We start from the raw sequence: 27,305 nt of genomic DNA, 5'->3' as shown, positions 1-27,305 counted from the left end.
ATGGTGAGAGAAAGCCCTCTTGTACAAGTAGTCTCCAATTAATGTGCTTTTTGATCATATGCGTTTACTCCCGATCAGAGGGTAAAATTCCCGGCTAAATGAACGAAATTAATGGTGCTCTCTAGTTGCTTTGTAATTCTAACTCGACTTATCTTTTGATATGAGTTATCAACAATGTTTACTCCATAGGATTATCTAAGGTCCAAGGGACTAAGGAGCCAGCCAATTTGGCTAACTCGTCTCCCTTCTAATTTTCCACTCGAGGGATTTTCTGTGAGGCCACCTCTTGAAACCCCTCCTTCAACTTCTCGAATACCTCTGTATACAACCTTAGTCATTTATTATTAATCTCAAAATTGTCCGACAACTGTTGAGCTACTAATTGAGAATCTGAATAAATTAGGATCTAGGTAGTTCTCACCTGTCTTGCGGCTTGCAAACCAATTATCAATATCTCATACTCCATTTCATTATTAGTAGCTCGATAATCTAATTGAACGGATAGCTGCGGTCTATCTTTTCGAGGTGATATCATGAGAATTTTGACCCCACTACCTTGCCGAATAGACGACCTGTCTACGTATATTTTCTAGGTCCCTTCTGTTTTCAGGTTTTGTATCCCAGTCACGAAATCGTCTAAGGCTTGAACTTTGATGGTCGTTTGGGGTTGATATTATATGTCATATTCACTAAGTTCCATGGTCAATTTGATGAATCTTCCCGAAATATCCGAGTTGATGAGTACTCGACCCAATATATTATTGGTTAACATTATGATCGAATAAGAAAGGAAGTACAAACATAATCTCTGAATGACTAAGACTAATCCGTATGCTAACTTTTTGAGTATGTCCTTACTTTAAACTCAAATAAAATTCTTTGAACTGGATTGAAATTACTTTAAAATTAGTAAAGTAGCCATGCATAATAACTGCTACACTAATATTGATCAAATTTTGAAGAGATTTAAATAATTTTGATTAAATTTGATCAATGCTAACTTGGTTCATATGTGCTTTATGTATAATTTATTTTGTATAATAATTTTGATTAAGTTTGATCAATTTTACTTTATAGGTTAAAAGTTATGAATGCTCGAACAAAGGTATATTAGAGTGTTGTTTTAATATATATTTTTTTAACAAGATGCCATTTTTAATAAAACGATGACAAAAGATGTCCTTTTAATTTATGATGAAATCAATATATTTCGCATTGCCCTGTTTACTTTGGAGTGCGAATGATAAAAAGGAGAGATTATACGTGAATAGACACACTTTTCTCAGTTTACTTTTAAAAAAAACAAAACAAAAAAAAACATTTGGATAAATGGATTTTAAATTCATCGGTCAATCAAATTTAACTAATTTTCTTATCCATCCTCACCACCATAGCATCTTGACCACCGACCAATATCGATCATAATTTTATTCAGGGATGAATCTAAAATTAAGTGTGAACTCTAAATTAATTAAGTATTTTAAAATCCTCAACTTTACTCTAGAAATGATGTAGTATATGGGCCAAGTCAACTCTCTCGAGAAAACTAATAGAAGAATATTTATCTTAGATTAAAAATTCTTTTTTTATAATTTCCTATTTGAAAGTGGGGTTGCTATGTTTTTACTTTAAATCCTAGATTAAAAGGTTGAAATGCAAGCTAATGAAAGGAATGAGAATGGACTAAATCTGTTCTAGAGCATAATTTAAATCCTAGATTAAATCCAAATGACTTAACAAGAAAGAAACTTACCCCTAAAGCAATTAAGAGAAAAAACCTAGGCTTCACTAATAACTCAACTAAATTTAACTACTCAATAAAAGTAATCAACACAAATCAGACTAACTGAACTGAATTTTTTATTATAGAAAGAATAGTACACTTTTGATGTGCATATTGAAAACTATAAAAAAAAAGGGTAGATGTTTAACTATTAAAGATGTTCTAAGAGTGTATTTGATTGAGGTTATTCTTAATAATTTTGGTTATCCATCTAAGGTTATCAACAAAGATATTATTTAATTTAGGTAATCGATAATTTTCGAGTAATGATCTATGCTAACGCGTTTGCAAAAGGGACATACAATCCGAAATCAAAAAATCTTTAAAAAGTGAAGTTTTTTTTTTAATTCCAGGGTTAACGAAAATTTTCAATCAAAAATACCCTTAAAATTTTTTACTAACGAAAATTTTATTTTAAATTATAAAAATTAAACAAAAATAAAAATATATGATATTTTATTTAAAAAATAAAGTTATATTTTTGAAAAAAGGGGAAAAAATAAAAAAAACGTAAAGTTAAAAGAAAGGAAAACGTTTTTTAAAAAAAAGGAAAAAAACGTAAAAAAACAGACAGAAGAAAAAAAGAAAAACGTAAAAAAAGAGAAAAATGTTTAAAAAAAAGGAAAACGTTAAAAAAATGTAAAAAAAAAATAAAAAAACCTTAAAAAAGAAAAACGTAAAAAAAGAAAAATTAAATACGTAAAAAAAACCTTAAAATAAAAGCATAAAAAAGGAAAAAAAAATAAAATAAAAAAAAAAACCGTAAAATATAATTTTGTAACGATAGATAATATAATAAAATATCAAACTAATTTATAAATTAAATCTTTAAATAAACATGTTTTCGTTAAATTATTTAGATTGGATCAAATAATATTAAATTATATTATATTTTTTTATTTTACATAATCTTAATTATATAATTATATGATAATCAGATAATAAAAGCAATGAGAGATTTATAGCATATAATTTATACTATAAATCTCTCAATATAAATTCTTCCCCCACTACATAGATGGAGTTTATAATTTTTTTTATAAACCTATATCAAAATCTTGGGATCAAGTTTATAAAAAAAATCGTGGAGAGAGGATAGAGAGGGAATTTTAAAAGTAATGGAGTTTTTAAAAGAAAGAAGTTTTATGATAATAGAGAGTGAAAGAAATAAAATTTTTAAATTTTGATGTGACGATGATATGACAGAATATAAACTTCTTTAAGAGATTTACGACTACATATACCCTAAGCGTAAGGATATCGACGTGCAACGTGGGAGACTAATGCCTCATCTCGGATGTAACTGCAGGTGTAATCCTTCGCCAGCAGCGGCTATCCTAGCCTTTATCGAAACCCACTCACACCTTTTACTTATTATTCCTCATTCAGATCTTGTTTTCTTGTCTAATGTCGCAAACACAATCCCTTTGGAGCAAAGCATACGATCATCACAGTCCATAAGGAGGCATCGGTGCATTGAGATGCTGAAGTATGAGAACACAAGAGTGACCATCTCTAAAACTTACTGCATTCATATTGTAAAAAACCAAGGTAACCATCTCTATAAACATAATTCAAAGATAATAATTTTCATATCGGAATAAAGAATATATAGCATTCATAAGGGTGTTTTACCACTGGACAAACCACATGAGATACATCCCTAAATCATTAATGAACAGTAGCAAAGCCAATTGACATGATACCTTTACTTCACATCTCAAAACAGAAACTTTTACTACACAACTTACTTGACACATAGTTTATTGAGAGACTTCATGCTGAGCACTCAACAAATATCGAACGGCTTGATAATTTAGGTTGTAGCAGCTTTGTAAGATGGGTTGAAAGGCACTTGTTCTGCACAATCCACGTTGTCGCCCGAGCTTCCACGCCCTACTCCCATCAGGTCCAAGTAATACTGGTAGTGTGATATGATGTTGTTCATGGAATCAATGAAGCCTTGGCCACAAATACTATCTCCGTACAAAATGTTCATGGTGAGTCCGAATCCCGGCAACCTTTTGGACAAGGTATCGTTCGTTGTGGGCTTCCAGTTCCCGACAAAAACATCATGCGCCGAAGGCTGCTTCTTCTTCATCGGTGTCATCCACCTCCACATGGCTGCTTGGAAAGCTATAGTAGCATTCTGCTCGAGGAACTCTGGATGGTTCAAAAGGTCGACCTTTATGCCATCACCAACTAGACCATAGTTGTAGTTCCTGAAATGAACTCGAAAAAGTCAATCACAGAATACATCAACAGTCATTTTACCAAAATCCAAACTATAATTTTAATATGTATGTTGCATCATTGCACCTAATTCATACTGAGCATACCAGTACACAGGTAGAGCCCCACGCCCATAATATTCAACACCTTCAATGCAAGGATAGAGGTAGTCTTTCTCGCAATAATCTTGGCTTGGGCTCATTTCATGATTATAACATAATCCCCATGCAAGTGGGCCACCAGTGGCAACACCATACCCACCTGGAGTAGATGATTAATCCGTTAAATAGTTAATATATAATTTAATATGAATAGAACAGTTAATATACATGGATAATTCATTCAACTATTCTTCATTCATCATCCTAGTTCAATATGAGGCAAATCATTCCCATGCAAAGGTCCATTACGCTAGGGCAAAAATACCCTCTGTGATTTATCTTGCCGTAGGACCGCGATACTGGGCCGCTTGGGTAAGCAATATCACCTTATGCTCCAATATGAGGCAAAATCAGATTCATTATGGAAGCACTTGGTCAAATTTTTTCTTTCCTTTTTTTTTTTTTTATTTACAGAGGATGAGGGATTAACAGGGAATTTTACTTAAGTAATATGTTTGCACAAACTACTAGGTCAGAGCATCAATATGTATCAAGTAATACCCACTATGCTTGAGAAGAAGTCATACCCATTCAACTATGATTCATCATTAGCTTAATGCAAAAAATTGGAACTGATATAGTTTAATGAAGATAAATTATGATTTACGACAAAGAATACAGTGATGAATTATGTTTTATGATTCTGCAAGGAAATGGTTTACTGGCTTCATTGACAAGACTTAAGTACAAGCATGTAATATAAGATTGCCTCTTTTGGTCAATATGTATAATATATTATGAACTCAGATAATGAGTTTTAATTGAATTGTATGTGTTTGTTTTTAGTTTTGCATGTCAAATTCAATTATTGATCAAATAGGTGAGTGAACCAAACCAACATCATTGTCTTCTTGTCTTTTACACAAATGAATACATAAATCAATTGCACTTGTGAGGATTCAGGAAAATCTATGTATAAAGTTGTGTTAAAGCAAGGCACAGAACTTATGTACAGAGTAACTAAATATCAATGTATTCAAACTCCAAATTTCTACTAACTGAGGGGATTGATAAAACCTAAGGCAACTAATTGCCATTTATCAGATCAAGCACTATAAGTAAATGGAACAAGGCAGCAGATTATTAGGTTAGGTTAATTGTTTGTTAGATTCAAACTAATCGATTTTGTAAGGGCAAAAACTTTTATCCGGACAGACTATTTAAAATGAACAGATTAATGGAGACTCCAGGTCGAGATCGGACGCATACACATGAACAAAGCTAAATAAACCATTCAAAATATGTAGTAGAAAGGAAAAGGGGAATAAGATGCAAGGGGCTCACAGGAGGTTTTGCTGCCGACATGGCCGAGGAAGGCGGCGACCTCCCTCATCTTGGTAAGCTTATCGCCGGTGGTCCCGAACCCGAGGGGCTCAAAGAGGGCGGCGGCGGCGATGAAGGACTGGTAGTCCCAGAAGCCGACGGCATGTGAGACCGGCGCGTTGCGCTTGCTGAAGAGGTTCTCGAACTGGTACACCTGGAAGTAGTCGGTGATGGTCTCGTTGCAGCAGTAGATGCTGCCGCTGCACTCCCACCCCTTGTCGCACGTCTTCAGCTTCGGCTTGCCGGCCTCCGCCCAGCCACCCGCCACCGCCGCCACCACCGCCACCGCCAGCAGCAGCCTCATCGTGAGCAACATCGCACGCATCAAAGAGCGATCGAGGAGATGGTCCGGGAGATCTGGCGTCTGAAAGGAACAAATATGAAGGGGGTGAAGAGGAAGGAGAGAGACTTGGGAACCACTCTTTCTCTCCCACCCACAGCTCTCGCAAGCGCTGTAATCCGAAGAATCACGCTATTAGAAGAATGTCTTTCACTCCGTAAATCAAAAACGAGTCGGTGCGATGTCCACTCCCGTGGGGACCACCACAAGACTGTCGGTGGCTCCAAGTCGGTTTAGACCGGACGGAATCGGCCGGTTCGACCTGAGTAGACCCGACTGACTGGTTCCCTGAGACTGCTAGAGGTTCCATGAATCATCGCTTTAGGAAGGAGTCGCATTAGACCGAACCATGTCGATAGCTTACTGCATGAATGACTGGTTCGGTTGGTGAGGGGAATTGTCGTTTGAGGGGGAAACGGTTGGTGGCAACTCGTTCTCTGAAGTAAGCGAGCAATCAGTATCTCCCACCAAATCCGTGAAAAATGAGAGCTAGCACATTTGCATTTGGGGTTGTAATGGTGGTTGTGGTGGTCTGGAGGACAAGTGAAACGGCGTGAAGTGGGGACGGTTGACACCATATTCTAGCTGTCCTAATTGAGTGTCAGTTCGTAGAGCTGGTAGCGTATTTTTATTGTTTTTTTTTATAAAAAATTCCTATCAAAAACAGATTACTTGAGCGAACACGAGGCTTAAATTAAATAATATGTTTCTGTTTATGTTTCTGCCGGGAGAAAGGTTTATTTCGGTATCAAAGTTTATTAATTTTGTCCATTTCACTAAGAATTCGATCAACACTGGTAAACAAAATAGTTAAAATCTAATTCAGTTGCGAGTGACCCAATCTACAGTAGGAATTTAATTTTATAGCCAACGCACTTACAATTGTAAAATTTTCAAAAAAACACATCTAACTTTCAATTCTAAAAAGCATACTTATTTTCCGTTTTACTCCTGTTCTCTTTCTGATTGCATTCAAAAAACAATACCAACACTGAATTTCAAAAAACAACACCTTGGTGTTAATATTTAAAATATTTAAAATATATGTGATACTATTCTTTAAATATAACACGAAAGTGAGTGGGATAAAATGAGAAACAAAAATATTTAAAAAAAAAAATCTAGTTGATGCTCTTTTAAAATTTTTTACAAATTTAAATGCACTTTTTGGTCAATTAGTACCGTTAATTTTACATACTAAGAAAGAGAATGGCAGTCAGGTCCCTCTGTGAGTGATCAAATTGCCACTTTGGCGGGGTACAGGATTTGGTAACACTTGTAAAAGTTATGCAGAAAAGACGATGCGACAATTGTATCCAACTCTGATACTTTCAAAGTGCAAGATTCATTACAAACAAAACAGAATTTGAAAATGCAACACGGTTGAGTTTTATGGTAACCATTCAAACACAGGTTCAATGCATCGGCCATTCAACAAAACAAGATGTTAATCAAACTAATAATGTTAAACAACCAAGTCCGACGTAATACTGGTGAAGAAAATATAACGAGTCACTCGATACAACCATCAGTCATGGCCAGTCCTCCATGCAATTTCGTGCTTGGAAAGAAAATCTGCGAGTTAGTTGTAAACAAAAAAATTGAGGGAAAACTTCATGTGTTTAGAGCAACATCAAGGATGCATGAATAGAAGTAATGAATGTGATGGAACAAAACTATATTTCTATTTATACGGTTTAAGAATGTGATTATGGAATCACTAACGTCTTTTTGTTGTTTAACATTGACAGATTAATATAAATCGAAAAAAAACTACATTAGACACCACAATAGCAAACATAAAGTACAACAACAACCTTTTCCCACTAGGTGAGGTCGGCTAATAGCAAACATAAAGTAGAGACAGAAAAAAAAAACTGAAGGGAAATAGAGAACATAAAAGACTAGCAACAAGGTTAGACTAGCATTGTTTCACGAGCATACAAAATTCTGTGGAGTTGTGTAGATTCGATAAAAAATAATCATTGTCAAATTGTGCTTGTTCCAACTATTTGGCATCGACTACATTAATCATGTCCCTCCATTGAATACTATGTAATGGTAGTTTTCAAATTAATTAAATGTTTTTTTATTGCATTAAGGTTTTCTTTGATCTTCTTCTTCCCTTACTCCTTCCACTCAAGATATTCAACTCTTATAGAATCTAAAGTCATCTTTGAACATATCTCTGTCCATGAATCTACCTACCTCCTTCCTAAAATGAATTGACTGATAAGAAATTCTGAACAAATATAGTTGGCATTTGAACTCAAACTGAACCATGTTATATCAGCAGGATGCAGGTATTCAAATGTATCACATAACTCTTGTGTGGAATTTTGGTACTTACTGGTAAAGGCTTGGTTGTTATAGTTATTGTTGTGATGGTGTGTCCATTAACTTGTCATAGTAATATGAAGAAAACAACAAACATAAATTTATGTTTGGCACCTGAAGTTTGCTGTTTAAATGATTTTAAAATGTCTTAATGTGTTATGGAGAGAGAGAGAGAGAGAGAGAGTTGTTTGATTAAGAAATAGGCTTCAGTTAGTAGCAATCCAATACTGTGAAAACTCGTCTAAAAGCCTACCATCCAAAGGAAGGCCAATATGAATAGTATCCACCAGCCAAAGCTAAAAATTCACATGCCAACTCACTGATGAAACTAATATTTCAGTCAGTGTGGTCTTTTTCATATTATGGCATTGGAATGTTCAAAGACAAACAGTGGAGTCTATCAAAATTTGTCTTAATGTAATAAAAGATTATTTAAAATATTTGTATATTAGTAGTCTATAAAGAGTTCAACTGAGGGTCAATTACAAGTAGTTGGGAGTGATATAACAATGATCATGATGACAAGGACAACCCAAAATACGATGACAACCCACTATACAAAGTACAAACAATTGAATCCTTGTCCAAAACAAAATTAAAAAAATATGTAGGTCAGTAATTTTTTTTAAATGTGATTAGTTTTGTTTAACGTAATAAGAAGTGATTTGAAAATTTTGAACACTACTGATATAGCTTTAAAATTCAATACAAGATAAAATCCATATAGCACCCTCAATATTCAGGATTCATGGCTTCATTTTCTTCTTGATGTTGTTTATATGTGAACCTTCTTGAGGCTAAAAGTATTCAAAACAACATAATTTACCATATTTAGCAGTGTGATAAATAAAATGGAAAGACAGAGGAAGCATTTAACAGTTTTATCATCCACAATTTTAGTCCCAACTATTTAATGTAATAATGCTAACTGCATTGAAGTTTGTGTATCTATATCACTAATAAGGTTTGGACCTCTTAGATCACATTTAGTTATGTTTACTACATTTTTAATTTAATCTCACTATCTTTCACACATCCAGCTCTAATCGTTTAAATTGTTTAACTATAGAACATACCAGACTTCTATGAAAGTTTGTATAGGAACTGGGAAGAGGAAAGGGGAGCAAAAGAAAAGAATCAGAAAAGAACTGAAGGGCAATGGATATCTCCAAATTGCCAAACACAAAAAAATGTGAAGAAAAATTTAAAGATAATTCATCCCTATAATTGGCTTCACAAATAATGGAAATCAAATCCATTCCCTTCATTCCTTCCCAAATTTCTCAATCCAGAAAAGAAGATAATTATTTTGCAAAGAACCAAAAGAATGAGAACAGTCAAGTAATAGCACAAACTTTAATATTAATACCTAGCACTCAAACTTAAACCACCTAATAGGGATCAACAATTAAACCTGGACAAGAGTTTTATTGTCTTTTATAATTTATTACTTGGTATATTCTGATGGCCTTTTAAATTTTTAATCATCTAACAATAAGTATATTCACTTGTTCAATTATATTCTTAGAGATAATTTTGTTTTGTTCATAAACAATTAAGATAATTTGCATTCCTCATGTATTTTTTTAACTCATATATGTCCATTGAAATCTTTCATTGGAACTATGGGATTTCTGAATAGAAAGCTCCAACACAGTTATCTCAGTTTTCAAATATATTTTTGTAACACAATGGTATATGCCTCTTGTTGTTTACTCCATTTTTGTAATAGGCTTGCTTTTCTTTACATGAAAATACTCAATAAAATGATTATATTGGGGAAAAAAATACATCTACCAAAGAAATTGTTTGGGCATGTGTTTTGTTGTTGTGATTGTTGGTATTTGGCAGGATATAGTCTTCAATGCATTCATTTGTGGTATTATGCTAGATCATCTACTCCATCTATAAAGCTCTATAAATCTCATAAATTTGCTGTTTGTTCCAGAACTGACATCAAACATGCCTTACCCGTGTGGTGTATATTTCTACAATACACGCTATCTTCCACAACAATCATGACCTCTATCTATTTTGATATCCCAAATCAATGATAGGGTTCCAAGTAGCCACTTAGCACTTGGGCTGTAGCATAAGAATATCCTTGGCAATTTCTCCAAACAACTTTGTATTACTATGGCATAACCATAGACTAGGTTTCTGGACATCCTTGGATGAGAAAAGTACCTCAAATTACTTAAATATGTTATGAGTTATAATGCCTGGCACATTTCTTGCACAGATTTTGTGGAAGTGACGACTAACATCAACATGCAACGATATTGTTTGACAGGTTTGCCAACAATATTGAGTTTCTAGGTAACTAGCATATCTGAAACTATTGCCAACACTATATGTATTTAAATTATTCAGAATTTTGTCACTATTATAGTGACCATGAAGCACTAGAAGATTCCCAAGTCTTCTAATGCCATGACTCATGACAGAGGATATAAATAAAATTTGAGCAGTGATATAATGATCATTTACCATCTCCACTAGAGTGCAAGATTCAAGATGAAATATAAGAAAAAAAGAGTGAAAAAGAGTTATCATATATGCAGTCAACTATGATGTCATTCCTTTTTTTTTCTTACTCCTAGATCTTTGACACTCATACTAACTGAACTACAGCCGGATAACAAGAGGTGGAAGGTAGGGGAGAAAAATGAGATTAGATAAACCAATAGTCATAAGTCCCTCTTTATATCTGATAAGGGTCTTCCCCATTAAGCTAAATTTTATCTTTGTGTTTAGATGGAGGATAGATATATGCTTTTTATGGGTAATAAAGTAAATGTATCATTAGATTATAACTTGTTAGAACTACTGAAATAGAATCAAACTAGTTATATCTTAATTATTTGGCTCCAGAATGACTTAATCAACTAGTAACAAAACAACTACAAATTTTGAGACCCGTTGATCAACTAAAGCAAATTAATAATTTAGTCCTATCTCTGGGAGAATATAGTTTGTAAAAGAAGGAATTTATCACTAAATCATTTCATATATGAAGCACAAATTCATCAAACTATGTTGGTATGTTAAGATTTGCTGGTATGGAAAGATTTGTTTTCTTCTAAAAAATTCTAGACTTCCTAAGAATATGAAGACACCTCCGTGAAGAAGTATAGAAACAACCATCTTTTTGAAAAATCACGACACTAAGGAAAAAAAAAAAAGTTGATTCGAAATTTATCTTTCATCAGACACTCGGTAGACTTTACGAAACGCATTCAGATCAGACAGCAATCACAAAAAAATTGGAGATCCTAGTCATAAACATAATTGAGAATTTGGGCGGGCTATAATTACGGATCTCTAGCCAAACAGGTCCAATTATGATCAGATCCCAAGCAAACGAACAGATCGCATAACTAAATGAAAAGAATAGAATCCGCAAACGAAGATCTGGACGTACCTGGCTCAGACGCCGCTGGAAAGGAAAGGATCACTTGGCGACCATGCGAACAATGAAGTCTTCGTATTGAATAGTACCGTCGGGGCCGACCTCCACCTCGCGGATCCACTCATCAAACTCAGCGGGCTCAAGTTTCTCGCCGATGCTGGTGAGTACGTGGCGTAGGTCAGCAACGGAGACTTTGCCGGTGGAATCCTTGTCGAGGACGCGAAAGGCATCGCGGAGCTGGCGGTCGAAGGGCTCGGGGCGGAGGTACTTGCGCATGAGATCGAGAAATCGGGGGAAGTCGAAGGGGTCGGTAAGGCCCTCGGTGGCGGCGATCTCCTTGAGCTGGGCCTGGGTCGGGTTGCCGCCAAGGGAGCGCATCAGGATGCCAAGCTCCGACGCGGCGATCCGGCCGTCGCCGTCGGTGTCGAACAGGTTGAAGGCCTCCTTCATCGACGCCACCTGCTCATCCGTCGGCTCCTTCCCCATCGCTGCTGCTGCTGCTGGGCTTCTTCTTCCTTCACCCTTTCCACCGCGTTTCGCTGCCCTCTTCACTATTTATTTATTTTTTATAATTTTAAATGCTTGCTGAGTTTAAAATGGTAATAAAAAAGTAAAATGGACAATATCATCTTATTTAGATTTATATACTAGTTTTAACTATTTTTTTTTAAAAAAATTGATCGAGTACGGTCCCTTTTAGTAATAAATTTCTATTAAAAAAATTCTTGACCAAAATTAGAGCTATTTTATTTATATTTAGTATTTTCTGACGAGAGAAAGGGCAGTAACAAATGGGATCCGAATATATAGGAGACGATGGGCAAATGAGTATGGTAACCACACACGCTCGACAATTCCGCTGAGCCATCTCTCCATTAGCCACAATCATATTCTTTTTATCCTTTCACTTCTTCTTCCTCGTGACTTCCAATAGTAAAAAATAAAACTAAGGGCAGGAACAAGACCACGAAGTACGAACCATGTCGATGTCGGAATGGGACTTCGCTCACGCCAACGCGGATCATAAGTTTTTCCGTCAAATTAGTCGTGAAAGTGAGTGCTTTTGCTCGCTTCCTTATCGGGAAATTGCTAACTAATTCACAAAATCTATTTTGGCCTTTGGATTATTTTCAGGAATTTTAAATGAAATGCTTAGATCGTCGGAAACAAAGAGCTCGACTACCCCATGGAAGGTTAGTTCTTATTTATCCATTTTGGCAGAAAATATAAAAAGCGTACGATGACAAGAAAAGCACAGGAAGTGAGTTTGACTATACGTCCAGCTTGCTTCCCTTCTATTTACTCCTCTATGAATGGGCACAAACAAACTATGAACCTGTATTTTACTCCTTTATGAATTCTTCTTAATTGACATTTATTAACATTTTTCTTTGTTATCATTTATCGAATTTATGGAAGAAGTTTCCATCCTTTTTTCATTTAATCATGTTGCAAGAAATTCATCACAGTACGAAGCACTTACAACTGGAATTGGATTTATATTGCAGATACTTATCATGGACAAATTCACTCTCAAAGTGATGTCTTTTTCTTGTAAGATGGCAGACATTACAAACCAAGAAATCTCATGTAGGTTTAGTCACTTTTTAAAGCTTGAAAATCTTATCTTACTTGCCCTTTTGTTTTAGTAATAATATGATTGTCTCCATTAGATTTTTTTTTTTTAAACTACTGATAGTTTTTTTTGTTCTTTACAAATTTACTTCAAAGATTGGTAGGAATAGTTGGACGAGGGGTTAACAATCCTGTTGTTGCGTTCTCTCCATATTGAACCAATTCAACCATCCAATAGAGTGTTAAGTATGGAGGAATTATGGTTATCCAGTCAATCATTTTGCCATAAACTTTCCATATAGATTCTTCATGGCTCAAGTTGTAGTGATGCTGCAAAAATAGCCATCCGGGTTTGTAAATTCATAATTGCTGGATAAGATATTCAGATTGAGGCATTGGATGGCATATGCAACAATAGATATCATGAAAGGAAATATGGTCTCTTCAAACTAATTTTTGTGTTCCTATAGAAAAATCCAACATAAGACCTTAATTGTTAGAGTGATTGAAAATTCAAATAATCTGGTGGGACCTACTCTTCTTTCCTTTATCAATGATAGTGCAATGATTATTATAGTAGAAATTTAACATGCCTTTCGTCTCTCATCATCAGAGTTAGAGTTAATGGCATTAGAATTTTTAGGCATAATAATTTCCTGAGAAGCCATCTTAGAGAATTGAAATGTAAAAGGGAGAAGTCCAATAGCTATTGTTAATCGTCATATTAGAAACTAGTGTATCTTGAGAGAGGTGGTCATGATGAGCACCCATCAAGAGATTGGCCTTTTCAAAATCAAGTGACACATCTAGTGGCAATGGAAATTGCTAAGCCACCAAAAAAAATAAAATCTTGAATATGAAATAAAATATTTCCATTGAAGGATGATGGGTGTTTGGGGGCAAGGTTTCAAATCTTTGTTCCATTAACCAAGTTGTTACACCTTTTGTTAACTTATGATGCTTGTCAACGTCATCTGACTTTCCATATGAAATCTTAGATCAAATATTTCAAAATTGAACTTGTTGAAGTTGCGCACAAGTTTCAAAAGAAAGACAATACTATTTTTTTCAACTTGTAATTGTTCCTAATAAACTGACATTTACTTATGTTTTGTAGTTTGATGATGAGACCTTTTCAATTTCTTTGAATATTGGTCTACACAGAAATTTAATAATTTTCCTATTATGCTGTTATGCTTTAAATGGATTAGTATTTGAAATTTGGAAATATTAAGGTAGATTCTCATTGTTAGCAAAATGTCTGTATCCTAATTATTTTGGAATAATGAAGAATCTCCTTCTAGATTGGTCTAAACTTGCCATAGGAGATCCTCCTATATCTTGTTAATATCTAATGTAGCAAAAATAGAGTAATAAACTTGCCATGATCTTCTGTACTTGTACCTTATCTAGATCTTTCGATTCACTTTTTTGGAAAGAGGGATAAGTGAAGATTTTTTGCAGGAATACAAACTTGGTTTTGTATTCAAGTTCTTCTCACATTAAAAACAACATGTAGTTTGTGGGAAAAAAACTCCATTTACAATGCACACTAACATTACTATACCATGTTGTCTCCATGACTGGTAGTTTGTGCCACATATTATTGCCCCATTGGTGCACACAATAAACTAGAAAGTGTGGGAGCAAGACAAGTAGGGCACACCTACGACGATTGAACTAATAGTGAAGTTGGGGCGCCACATCAGGAGCCACCATACTTCCTGGATTTACTTGGTGGCTGGAATGTGGGTCCGGACCATCTACTCCAGGATTAGTCGGGTTGTAAGATTTGGATACTTGATATAAAAAGAAAAAAAGAAAAAGACAAGGATAGAGGGACAAAAGATGAGTAGGAAACACCACGCTCAATTGGTAACGGAGGAGAAATGAGAAGCAAAGAGGGGAAGTGGAAAGAAAAATATGATAAAATGTCGAACATGAAGACAACAAAAAATTTTAAGTTTTGACAATAAAGTGTCAAACGATCATCCCTCACGATCTTCCAATTTCCATCAGCCTTTTTCAAGTAAATTTGAAGGACCGACCAACTTGGTACTCTCATGCGAGTTGGTGTATAATTATCAATGTACAAGCCTTGCTAACTTTTAGGGGATAGGTATATGGATTTTATCTCTCCATTGAATGCTATCTAAGTTTGTGTATGATATCATCGCATAGAAGTTAGTGACTAGTCCTTTTATGATTTTGAAAATTCTTGCAATCCACTATATACACTTTTTTGCAAGGAATTTTTGTACAAAAACTTTACATGCAAATTTTTGAAATTCTTACAATCAATAATATTTGTCGCGGTTAAATAAGTTTCACATTCTATTTTGCAGTGGTAGAGGACATTTTCAAAAGAAGGGAGCCTTTACCTTCAATGGATGCTATATATTTCATCCAACCACTAAAAGAAAAGTAAAGGTTTTTGGAGTTATTTTTTCTAATTATTCTACTTAGTTACATTATTAAAACCTGCTACTTTTCAAATTTGTTGTTTCATATATCATTATTTGCTCAATGTTTATCCTTAACTTTTAATTTTTTGTCCTCTTATACTTTCTGTGTGTTACAGCTGGTTCGAGATTGTGCACTTTCTTGATATATAGTAGTCTAAAATTCTATAATGATGAACAATAGGAAATATAGGAGTGGAGTGTATTAAACAGTCTACTAAATAATAAATCTTGCTTGGGAATCTCCATGATGAAAGTTATGTTAATTGTTCTATTTACAGTACACTATACAACCAATAAGCTAAATAAGGACTACTGAGAAATATTACCTTAGAAAACCCTAACTTCTATTGTGTCACACTAGTCCAACTTTAATTCTTAATTAGAGCTTGCGGGTTTTCCCCTAATCATAGCCTTCTTTTTCAGTAAAGATTAAACCTAATGATTGATTTCCTAGTATTCAAATGATTGATTTTCATTGTTTTTCTCCCTAGTTCTCAAATGATTTATTGTCTTAATGCCTTTAGATAGAGGAATATTGGTGGTCCTCAAATATGCTTTCATACCTCAAAAATGAACTAATTAATCTGAGAAATAAGAAAACTAAGTGTAATTGAGCCTCTATCAATCCAAGTTAAATTTTTTACTTTCATGGTAGAAGTCAGAATTGCTTTATGGAAGAGGTGGAGTCAGATTAGCTGGGAGATGTAGACTGTAGTGAAGTTCACTATAAAGAATACATTCGAGAACAAACAGATACTGAATATGCTCTTGAATTTGAATGAAGTAATTATATCAGTCTCATATTTATGGTAAAAGATGCTTGAAATTCTATCGTAGTATAAAATTGAAAGGATAAATACCACTCTAGTTTTTTTTATTATTATTTTATTTCCCCCCTAAAATTTCTACTAGGTTCTTGTAGATGTTACATATATGCTTCTTAACACACATGGTTGCATCTTGCAGTGTCATCATGCTACTATCTGACATGTCTGGAAGATGTCCTTTGTACAGAAAGTATGCTTCAATATCTTCCATTTATTTTTTTTGGTGAACTACATTATACCTCCTTGGAGTTTAAGGCTCCTATGTATCCTTTGCAATTCCAAAATAGCCAACTTAGTCATTTTCTATAATCCCAAACTCATGTGATGAATTTGAATCAATATATTTGTTATGCACGGTGAGTTAATAGATGTATAGACATTTTAATTTTCTGATTTATTTGATTTTATTAATTTATATCATATCCTTAAATTAAGTAATAAACTTATGATATAGTAGGGGATAGAACTCAATGGCGTAGAAAGATCCATACAGCCGACCCCACCTAGTGGGATAAAGCTTGGTTGTTGTTGTAGTACTAGAATTGAAGGGGATATATTGGATACCCTCAAACTCCAAGGATGATAGATGCATTCACTCTTTATCTACTACAAATTTTGACACCATTATAAGTAAACACTAATTCTCTGTTACTCTTCTTTAATAATATTTATTATTTCAGGGCGTATGTTTTCTTTAGTTCACCTATACCCAAGGAATTGATTGCTTACATTAAGAATGACACGAGTCTTTTACCCCGTATAGGTGCTCTTAGCGAGGTGAACTATTTTATCTTTCAATATGCATATATAATATGTTAATAATCAATGTGAATACTCATTTAACCTTATTCACCCTTTTTGAAACTTTTTTAGATGAACTTGGAGTATTTTGCTATTGATAATCAGGTAAACTTTACCATTTTCATGTAGTTCCATTTATTGTATTGGAGGGAATGTTTTGCTAGTAATCTTGTGTAATACTTGTATCAAGTTCAAAGTGAACCAATTGTACATTGGTGCCTTTTATGGAACTTTTATTTGGAGAACAATGGGAGAATGATAACTACAGATGATTTTCTACTATCCCTATTTTTCCCCTCTCCTTTCCCTTCAAGCAAACAGCCCCAATTTCCTTACCTAATTAAACTACAATGTTTAGGCGTTCACCACTGACCATGAGATGGCTTTTGAAGAATTATTTGGAGAAACAGCTCAAAATTCTCGTAAGTTCAATGAGTGCTTGACTACGATGGCTACACGAGTTGCCACAGCAATTGCTTCTTTGAAGGTACACATGAATTCTTAAAGATGTTTATCCTCTACCAAATCTCATTTCTCACAGCTTGTTTAAGATATATATCTCATGACTGCACTCATCTTATCTCAATTTCTCCAAGAAGGAAAGATAACCAACCAAAAGGAAGAACCTGAAAAATTCAGTCAGGAAAGTTGAAAAGAAAAGTGGTAATGCCTCATTTAATCACACATGAAAAGGCTTACAAAAAGAAGTGACTAGATCTTTTTTCCTTAGGCTCATCATAATGCACTCTTCTATCTGAATACACTCTCCAGAAGTCGGGAGAAAATATTGGAGCATGATGTTGCTAGCTTCCGAACACAGAGCTATAGGATTAGAATGCTTTCTTTAAGAAAAGAGTTATTTGTCTTCATCCCAATCAAATGCAAACAAATCAGTCCTGAACAACTGAGTAATGTAAGCTAAACTCCTTTGGCAGTTTCATTGCTCTAGAATTGACATTCAAACTAAAGGGGAGTACACATTGTTGATTAGCACCACCTTTAAGAAGCAAGAGTGCAGAGATAACAAGTGTGCTCTTCATATTCAAGTCTTGCTAGAGAACATCCTAAAAAAACAGTTGCAATTAGATTCTTTAATTTTGGCTACTTTAACATATATTTGAATGTAGAAATTGAAACCCATATATGATACCTATTTTTGATATATTTGCCGTTTACTAGTCAGTAAACACTGTGAAATGAGAAAACTCCACCAGGGTGCCATCTTCACAAACATGAATCTGGGTATCTGTTTAATTGCAGTATTCAGCTTTTTTCGAGCTGAATAAGAATACACTGCTTTGGTACTGGATTGGTATATGAAAAGTTCAAGTAAATGCACTGCCAGTTAATCTGGTTCGAAGTTGCACCATTCTCAGTTCATCGTTTGTTTTGGGGAACAAATAGTTCCTAAATGCTTCACATGGATTGCACTGATTGATATGACATTTAATTTGGTGACCTTCACTACTTCTCCAATCGATAATAAAAGATATTAAACTTTTACCAATTAATGCACATAAGTACATTAGAATGCAATTTCTCTAAACCTAATCCTCAAATAGTAATCTAAGTAATAAACCCTTTTACATCCATTAACCTGGCTAAACTCATCTTAGCAAACTTAAAACTCCTTAGAATTTGTTTGGAAATTCACTAGCACAAGAAAAGAAATAAAAGATTAAAGTAAAGGGTGAAAGAGAATGGAACTTCCCTTCATAATTTTATCAATTTGAAATGTTTAAAATTTGTTTAGCCAAACCCCACGTCCACCCTACAAAATGATGTGGATCAGTTCTTAGAGGTTGGAACACATTTTGTATTTTTGAAAAGGATCACGTTTTGAAAAGGATCATTTTTTAAATAAAACTATATAACTTTGAAAAAAAAAATATATTTAAGGATCAAATCAAATCTTACTTGAGGTAAAAGACAATTGAATCAATTTGGAGCCTTTGTTTAAATATTTTTTAAACTGTACATTCTTTTCATTTTGTATCAAATGAAATGCAGCTTCAATGATCTCTTGTAACACCTAACAACTTGAATAGCAAATTGTGTTCAATTTGTAATTGAATGATACGTAGTTTTTCAAAGTAGTGTAGTCTTATCGAAAGGTAAAAGAGGGGTTCGTTGAGTTAGATTAGATAAAATTATAGGTATTTATATAAAGGGGAGAATTGGGTGCATGGATAACCATTGTTAACAACTTCTCTTCCTTGCTTGTGCCTATGAGAGATATATAGAGAAGGTGATCAACGACAGGAATCCTTCTATTATTATTGTCTGAGAAGAGGCGTATGAAGATGACGACGGACTCACTATCAAGATCATGCTTCCCTTGCTCTCCTTTTCTCCTTGCTCTTCATTGCATGTCTCACCTTGTATGGGCAATACATGGTAGTATTAAGATGGCAAAGGTGAATTGTGTGTTGTCAGTCATGTTGACTTAAACAGACCAGATTTTTAGTTCCTTGTTAATTGTCCATTTATAACACAATTATATTTATTGTTTTTGATTATGCCCATATGTTTCTAGGAACTTCCTTATGTGCGGTACCAAGTTTCTAAGTCCATGGATGGGTCTGACACAAAGAATATGCGTGACTTAGTACCCTCAAAGCTTGCTACAGCTGTTTGGGATATCCTGTCAAAGTATAAATCTTCAGTCCCTGATTTCCCCCAAAAGGAGACATGTGAGTTACTCATTGTGGATCGGACAATAGACCAGGTACAAGGCTATGTGCTTGTTGAAATTAGAATGCTAAGATGCTTGTTTATCAGTGCTCTTGATTTTTGACATGAGATGCTTTTTACATTTGCGTTTTGGTGAAGATTGCACCTTATATACATGAATGGACATATGATGCAATGTGTCATGATTTGCTCGAGATGGATGGAAACAAATATATATATGAGGTAAATAAATGTTAACAGAGGAAATACTTTCGAACAAACTTATGCTTCCTTTTTATTTGTAAATATTTCTTGTATTTACTTTTTATTTGATTATCAACAGGCACCAGCAAAGCCTGGTGCAACAGCTGAAAAGAAAGAAGCCCTTTTGGAAGATAATGACCCCATATGGCTTGAACTGCGCTATGCACATATAGCTGATGTAAGTGTGAGCATATATTATAGCAAGCATCAGTTGTTTTTCTGCTTGGTAACAAATTGGAGTGACAGGCTAGTGAAAGGTTGCATGAGAAGATGTCTACATTTAAGTCAAAGAATAAGGCTGCACAACACCAAACTTCCAGGTAAATGCATGAAGAGATGGGATTTCTATCATGTATTTCATTCATGTCAATCACTTAGAGCTATAACATTCTGGAATAGCATGCACAGTGTAGATGAGAATAGAACTTTATTAGAAACACTGTAAGGAGTTAGATACACCGTTTGGGCATATGGAACTTATGGGAAAATTATAGTTAGATTCCATCACAACTATATAGATTTATAGATTTCACTCTGGTGATGGTTGCTATTTCAATAGTTGAATCAATCATGTATGTTGATAGGGCATCTGCTCTATCTAAAATGGGTTTTTTCAGTTCTTCTCATTTTTTCCACCGCTTTAAGCTCACATTCTTCTCATCTATTTTGTTAGCATGCCATGTCTTGATGTGAGAGGGGAACAAAGAATTTCGGCCATTTCAGTTGGCACAACATGAGATTTTAATCCATTCCCTTAACTGCATTTCAAAATTAAAATCTCACCTTCGCATTAGTATTTGTACAACATAGTAATAATATAGTAATGAACATTAGTATAAAAAAAGAATACTATTATTTTATGTTGGTCCTCGCCTTTGTCTTCTTTAAGCTTTGTTTATTATCCTCTTGGCTTTTTTCATGATGAAGGCCAAGGCAATTTATAAAATCCACGTCCCTTAAAGCATTAAAACATACTGCTTTGGTAATAAATGTTTGTGCTGCAGTTTAGTGTTTTTTTTCTATACTGCTTGTACAATTGAACATTTCAACATTGTAGTTCATAACTTCATATTCGTTAATTAGATTTAATTTCATTTTCAATCTTTAGCTGTCAAATGTTTGGATGACTACAAGTCTAATATTAAGTTTATACAGGGATTTATATTTGCTTTTCATTATATTATAATGAACCTTTTTAAATATTTCACAGAGATGGCGGTGAGATTTCAACTAAAGATCTGCAAAAAATAGTCCAAGCTTTACCACAATACAACGAGCAAGTTGAAAAGCTTTCTCTTCATGTTGAGGTAAACATTTTTTTTCATATTGATATTTGATTAACACATTTGTTACACTCATTCGAGTTTATCGTTTATTAAAATTCCTTTCTGGCGGTCTAGTTAATTATTGTGGTCTAGATGTTGTGTTATTAAAACACGATAAAATAAAAGGACTAGTTTTGTGGAGATAAGGGATTTTGAGATTTAGTTGTTTTTCAAGTGTTTCCAAGAAATTATGGCTAAGACAGTAAGATTGAAGTTAATGTAAGAATTATTTGATGAGAGATGATGAAGATTGTTTTGACAGGTTAAAGGAAACATTTCGTATCCTCATTTAGAAATCTTCATCTAAGATATTGCAATTGGGAGTGAACAGCAATTGAGCTTGACAGATGAGATGGTCATATTGAAGTAGGGGAGAGGAAGAACCAGGAAGAAACCCTATCAAGCTGAACAGAACTGTATTCAATGAGTAGTGAACTATATATAGGCTTAGCCATATAAACCTAAAGATTTTATATGGGCGAAAGCTCAATGATAATGTTGTTGTATACACTAGATGCTTTCTAGAGCCTCAGCAATGAAAACCCACACAATACAAATAAGTAAAATGTCTCTAATGAGTGACTAAGTTTCTTCAATTAGTTGTCATCTGGGATGATCCTCCAAAAGCCGTAGAGAATTGAACAGTTCTACATGTTTCTTGGATTTGAGAAAGGTTGACATAATCTATGACAATAAAAATATAGATGTTGCGGAGAAAGGCTTTTCATTGCCTTGCAGGATATTATTGATTAGCTAGTACTATTTCTTAGATGAGATGTTTTGGGGTATTGCAAATTTATATCTAAAATAGTTACCACAGCCATAAAAGAATAACCAAGGTGAGCAAAAGTTTGGGGACAGGACTTTATCTGCACATAGCTTCTATAGTAGCCTCTTTCTCTTACATGAGGAAGTTTTCCACTTAATTAGTCATTTGTAGATAATTGTGCCGAGATTTATTCCAGTCATGCATGAAAAATTGAACCTTGCTCTATCTAATTAGCTAAATCTGCTCAGATTGCAGGAAAAATCAATAGGTTGATTCGAGAAATGCATCTTAGAGACATAGGACAGTTAGAACAAGATCTTGTCTTTGGAGATGCAGGGGCAAAGGAAGTGATTACTCTACTGAGGACAAAGCAGGTTTGGTGTACTTATGGGAAATTAGAAAGTGAAAACTTATCTATTACTCGTATGGTGAAACAGACTTGTATACTTCAATGCTCTATTAATCTTTTGCAGGATGCCAGTCCTGAAAGTAAATTAAGATTATTGATGATTTATGCAGCCACTTACCCTGAGAAGTTTGAAGGGGACAATGGGATCAAGTTGATGCAGGTTGGTAGAGTATTAAACTTTATAGAAACAAATGTAAACCACTGCTTGGTGTTTATGTCTTTTCTTTTTTTAGGGGAAAGGAAGGCTAAAGGCTTGCCAATTGTATTAAGAACTTTATGCACACCCTAATATGTACATTTATGTGAAATATGTAGGTCTTTGTTTGCCGAATAAAAAAATCACTTCTTAGTCTCCTAATACACAATTTTTCCTTTAAGCCTAAATTGACCAGATCAAACCTGCTCCACTAATTTGCTTGATCTTCTTGGTTTTTATGCCATTTTGCTACACCACGAATTTTATTGTTTATTCTGAACTTGACTACCTATTTGTGGTTGTACTTTTATGTATCATTTAAATTGGTACATAAAAAACATTACTTAAAGACCTCTTGCTCTGGATGAAAGTCTGCTCAGGTCCATGTTATGTGAGACTATTGGGCATAACTGATCATCCACAACTTACCGATGCATGGGTACCAAGTCAAGTATAATAATTTGTTTTATGCATGTCCCAAACTTAAGGCTCCACATGAATTTTTTTACTTGTTTTTCCCTTAACCTGAGAATAACTACTTATATACATTCTTGATTTCCTGCATGGGTGTTTGCTCCAATTGATTTCCTTTCATCCAACTTAATCAATAAAATACTAGTTGATGGTTTCAATTTGATATTTTTGTGCTCCAAGTTTCATAAATTTGATAAATAGCAATAGCATGATCGTCTAGTGGTATTCAACTGTTATGGATCTTTCTTCCATCCAGATTTACTGGAATAACATGTACTGGTGAAAATATACTAATGCAGCCTCATCAGCCTTTATCTATAATCCTTGTAATGTTAGGGCGCTTTGAATTTGAAATTCTTTTGTTGTCTGCCTTACCATTTTCAGCTGGCAAAATTATCACCAGAGGATATGAAAGCTGTAAATAACTTGATGTACTTCGGAAAAATAGATCCCAAAAAGAAATCTGATGGAAACTTCTCTCTTAAATTTGATGTTCAGAAGGTAATTACATTTCTTGGCGACAAAAATATATCCTGCAATTTTATCTTCTATGAAACTTCTTCTCGGAAAATTAAATAAAAGTTAACCATTCTTATGGATTTAAAATATGAGGTGTTTTTTGCTCTTGTAGCTGATGTTAAAATTGCTGCCTTTTGTAATGCAGAAGAAACAAGCTGCAAGAAAGGAAAAGAGTGGTGAAGAGGAAACCTGGGCATTGTCACGTTTTTATCCAGTGGTGGAGGTATTCATAGAATCCACAGATAGAACCATTTTTTTTTATCTTATCTTGATATCTCATTTGTGCAGCTCTCTCATAAGATATGCAATGCATCCAGATTAATAAGATGATTAAGTTTTTGTTATTGTACTAAGAAATTGAAATGAAGTCTATGTATGAACATAAAAAACTGCAATCAAGAGTTTTTTTTTCTTAAGATCCTTTTTTGCCTCTTTTGTATACTAGCTCTTTGATCACCTTTCATCCACATCTGTGACGGACTCCTTGGTTGATCACCTTTGACCTGCTCGATCATAAAAATGGAAATTATTTCAGGTGGTCTTAGCAGTCATTTGGTGGCTTGATTCCCATGTCAAATCTGTTGGATAGACTACTAACTAGGCAATATGTTACTCGATTCACTTTTACTATGGTCATTTGTTCATAAAGTTGTACAGGTAACATGATTTCTTTTAGGAGGTGATATGTAGCAATCTGCATCTCCACCTATGAAGCTCTTGTGACTGATTTAGGTTGTTTGATGAACACAATGGATGTCCAGAGTAACACTCTTGATCAAGTTTATTATTCACTTTTGGGAAATCTTCATTGTACTGAGTTTTCATGTTTCTTTGTGGGTCTACCGTGTAGGTAAATCTTGGCAAACCTCTAAGTTTCAATGTCTGTTTTCTATGGTCTACTAATTTGTGAGTTTTCTCTTTTGTGCTTATCTTGATATGATCATGGCTAGTAAGCACAACTACAAAAAGTTGTCTCCAACCGCTGGCCAAGGTAGGTATGGCGCATGGAGAAGATACTGAGATATATTACCCCATGTCAGCAAAAACAAAAACAATAGGATATCAAACAACAGTTGGTATTGGGAAATATTGTTGTTAGCAATTCATTGTTGGTTAGATGGATACAATAACAAGATTTTAAACTATGGTAAAAGACACTAGGGAACTTACATGCTTCTATAAAACTTGGTTTTTCACAGATCAATATGACTGCAAACTGATAATTCAAAAGTAAAGAATAACTTCATGAGTTCCTTCTTTGGGATGGAAATTGTATTACTTTAAAACCTTTAGAGAGCTATTCTATATCCCAACTCTCAAGGTGTTTTTTTTTAAAAAAAAATTGGAATCTTTATAGGATTTTTACTATGACTCTTTCTTTCTTTCTTTCAGGAGCTGATCGAGAAACTAAACAAAGGTGAGCTATCCAAGGATGACTTTCCATATATAAATGAACCAGTTGCTGCTACTCAAGCCACAGCATCAAATGGTACACAACCTGTCCAATCCAGGAGATCCAGAAGGACTGCCACATGGGCAAAAGGTCGGTGCTCTGATGATGGCTATTCAAGGTATGTCACGTAATTGTTATTTCCTCAGCATCAACTCTCAACGATGTTCCAAGAATTAAAATACTGTTTCTTCTTTTAGTTTCTTTTCATAATACTTTTGTAATTTGTAGTGATTCTGTACTTCGGAATGCATCTGTTGATTTCAAGAACATGGGCCAGCGTATCTTTATATTCATGATCGGTGGAGCAACTCGATCTGAGGTAAAGTTGTGGCTTCTGAACTTTTGTTCTTTTTGTAATCACCTTAGCTTTTTTTTTTTTCCGCCCATGACCAGTTACGTGCAGTTCACAAACTTACAACAAAGTTGAGAAGAGAAATCATTCTTGGATGTACTAGTCTCGACGATCCTCCCATGTTCATCACAGTAAGATTTCAATGCTTATATTTTTTTGTTTAAGCAATAACTTCTGAAGATCTATCTTAGTTATAAGAGCTCAAGATGTAGTATTGGATGTTTAGCATTTCAAATATATTCTCTTGCACAAATTATCATACTCCTACTCATCGTTGCTTTAACCAAATCTTCAGCTGTTTAGCTTTTTATATGCTTAAACTAATTGAATTGACACAATTGCATTGCTGGAGTTCCACTTCGAATAGGAATTTTTCAGTACTGTGATTTTACAAAAATATTGATGGGCTAATAATATCTATAAACTAGAGATTACAATATAATGTGGTCATTTATCTACAACTGAGTTGTAATATATATATTTTCCTTATCTGATATCAAATGCAAATGCAGAGACTCAAGATGCTTAAAGGACCGGATCGTCCGTAAATGGGGAAGCTTCAAATTCAGCTTGTGAACAAGTGCCTTTTTGTATCTCAGTACAGATTTTGCTCTTTTCACATGGCGACCATATCAGACTTCAAGCCTTACCAAATGAATGCCTCTTTCGCTGCAGCCATCAAATGGATTTGCTCTTCCTTTTCTAAAATATTTGCTATTGAGAGGAACAACATTTACCCTATCAGCTACTTCATATATGTTACTTCTCTCATCTTGTAGGACGACACTTTTGAAATTGTATACTTCCATTCACTGATTTTGTTCATACACTTCCATAAAATTGATTAATTCATTGAAATACCTTGAGCCTTATGGTTCAGTTTTGTTGAATTGTTAAGCATGTTCTTTTTTTTGGTGGTATCGTCGCTGTGAATTTAATGAAGATAGTTGTTTAAAGAACAGAAGAAAAGAAATTTAATACTCCAAAGTCTAAGAATGGACAAAAAAGTTTAGGTGATTTGTTTGGGACTACAATCGAGCGACATTTGCTATTTTTGCCCCCAAAAAAAAAAAAAAAAAAAAAAAAAATATATATATATATATTTATATTGACCCAGACATCCCACATGACTGGTCCCGTAATCATTTATACAAGGGTAAATTAGAAAACTAAGTAGGTCACTACGTGGAAGGATATTTTTCTCCAACTTCATCCAGCGTCCTCGTCAACTCGTCCCTAGGTTAACAGGGAGGAGGTAAATCACAGGTGGCTACTAGCCATTAGTACAAATGACCAAAACATGGGGGAGGTTATGCTCCGTCACGCCGAGTTTTGACCCCAAGACCTCATATAACAATACCTCATATCTTAATCATCGCACCGCCCCAAAAAAACTGCTTAATTATATCAAAGAACCCACTTAGAGTTGTGAAATTCTTTAAAATCACACAACTTTCAAATTTATCAAAGGACACATTATTTCCCATTTTACCCCCTTCTGCTAATCACTGTAATATTACATTGAATTTATACAACATCACAATAATTTGTAGAAATTTATACAACATCATAATAGTTGACAGAAGGGATAAAATGAGAAATAAATATATCATTT

The 27,305-nt window shown here is 34.3% G+C and overlaps 3 protein-coding genes across 4 annotated transcripts; 1 reads left to right on the top strand and 2 right to left on the bottom strand.

Annotated features, from left to right (window-relative positions):
• Window positions 1–3,347: 3,347 nt before the first annotated feature.
• On the bottom strand, window positions 3,348–5,977 carry LOC121988391 (chitinase-like protein 1). Its single transcript, XM_042541777.1, has 3 exons — window positions 5,461–5,977; window positions 4,123–4,276; window positions 3,348–4,005 (listed from the first exon to the last, which is right to left on the bottom strand). Exons 1-3 carry the CDS (start codon window positions 5,822–5,824, stop codon window positions 3,600–3,602), a joined length of 924 nt encoding a protein of 307 aa, XP_042397711.1. The 5' UTR covers window positions 5,825–5,977; the 3' UTR covers window positions 3,348–3,599.
• Window positions 5,978–7,149: 1,172 nt separating this feature from the next.
• Window positions 7,150–12,105, bottom strand: LOC121988389 (probable calcium-binding protein CML7). 2 transcript variants are annotated; one of them, XM_042541775.1, is made up of 2 exons: window positions 11,601–12,105; window positions 7,150–7,414 (listed from the first exon to the last, which is right to left on the bottom strand). In XM_042541775.1, the coding sequence occupies exon 1, from the start codon at window positions 12,072–12,074 to the stop codon at window positions 11,631–11,633; it is 444 nt and encodes a 147-aa protein (XP_042397709.1). In that variant the 5' UTR covers window positions 12,075–12,105; the 3' UTR covers window positions 7,150–7,414; window positions 11,601–11,630. The 2 variants fall into 2 exon arrangements, with proteins under 2 accessions (XP_042397709.1, XP_042397710.1); XM_042541776.1 differs by having other exon boundaries at window positions 7,150–7,400.
• Window positions 12,106–12,394: 289 nt separating this feature from the next.
• On the top strand, window positions 12,395–26,551 carry LOC121988388 (probable protein transport Sec1b). The gene is made up of 21 exons (XM_042541774.1): window positions 12,395–12,641; window positions 12,723–12,781; window positions 13,097–13,178; window positions 15,509–15,587; window positions 16,595–16,645; window positions 17,136–17,232; window positions 17,329–17,361; window positions 17,615–17,743; window positions 19,793–19,984; window positions 20,089–20,172; window positions 20,273–20,371; window positions 20,440–20,513; window positions 21,404–21,500; window positions 22,536–22,661; window positions 22,761–22,856; window positions 23,751–23,867; window positions 24,031–24,108; window positions 25,278–25,456; window positions 25,567–25,657; window positions 25,732–25,821; window positions 26,203–26,551. The coding sequence occupies exons 1-21, from the start codon at window positions 12,569–12,571 to the stop codon at window positions 26,236–26,238; spliced, it is 1,962 nt and encodes a 653-aa protein (XP_042397708.1). The 5' UTR covers window positions 12,395–12,568; the 3' UTR covers window positions 26,239–26,551.
• The last annotated feature ends 754 nt before the right edge of the window (window positions 26,552–27,305 follow it).

Source organism: Zingiber officinale, chromosome 6B (assembly GCF_018446385.1).
Source record: "Zingiber officinale cultivar Zhangliang chromosome 6B, Zo_v1.1, whole genome shotgun sequence".
NCBI classification, from domain to species: domain Eukaryota; kingdom Viridiplantae; phylum Streptophyta; class Magnoliopsida; order Zingiberales; family Zingiberaceae; genus Zingiber; species Zingiber officinale.
Note: the sequence above shows the minus strand (reverse complement) of the source record. Positions and strands in the feature narration are given on the sequence as shown.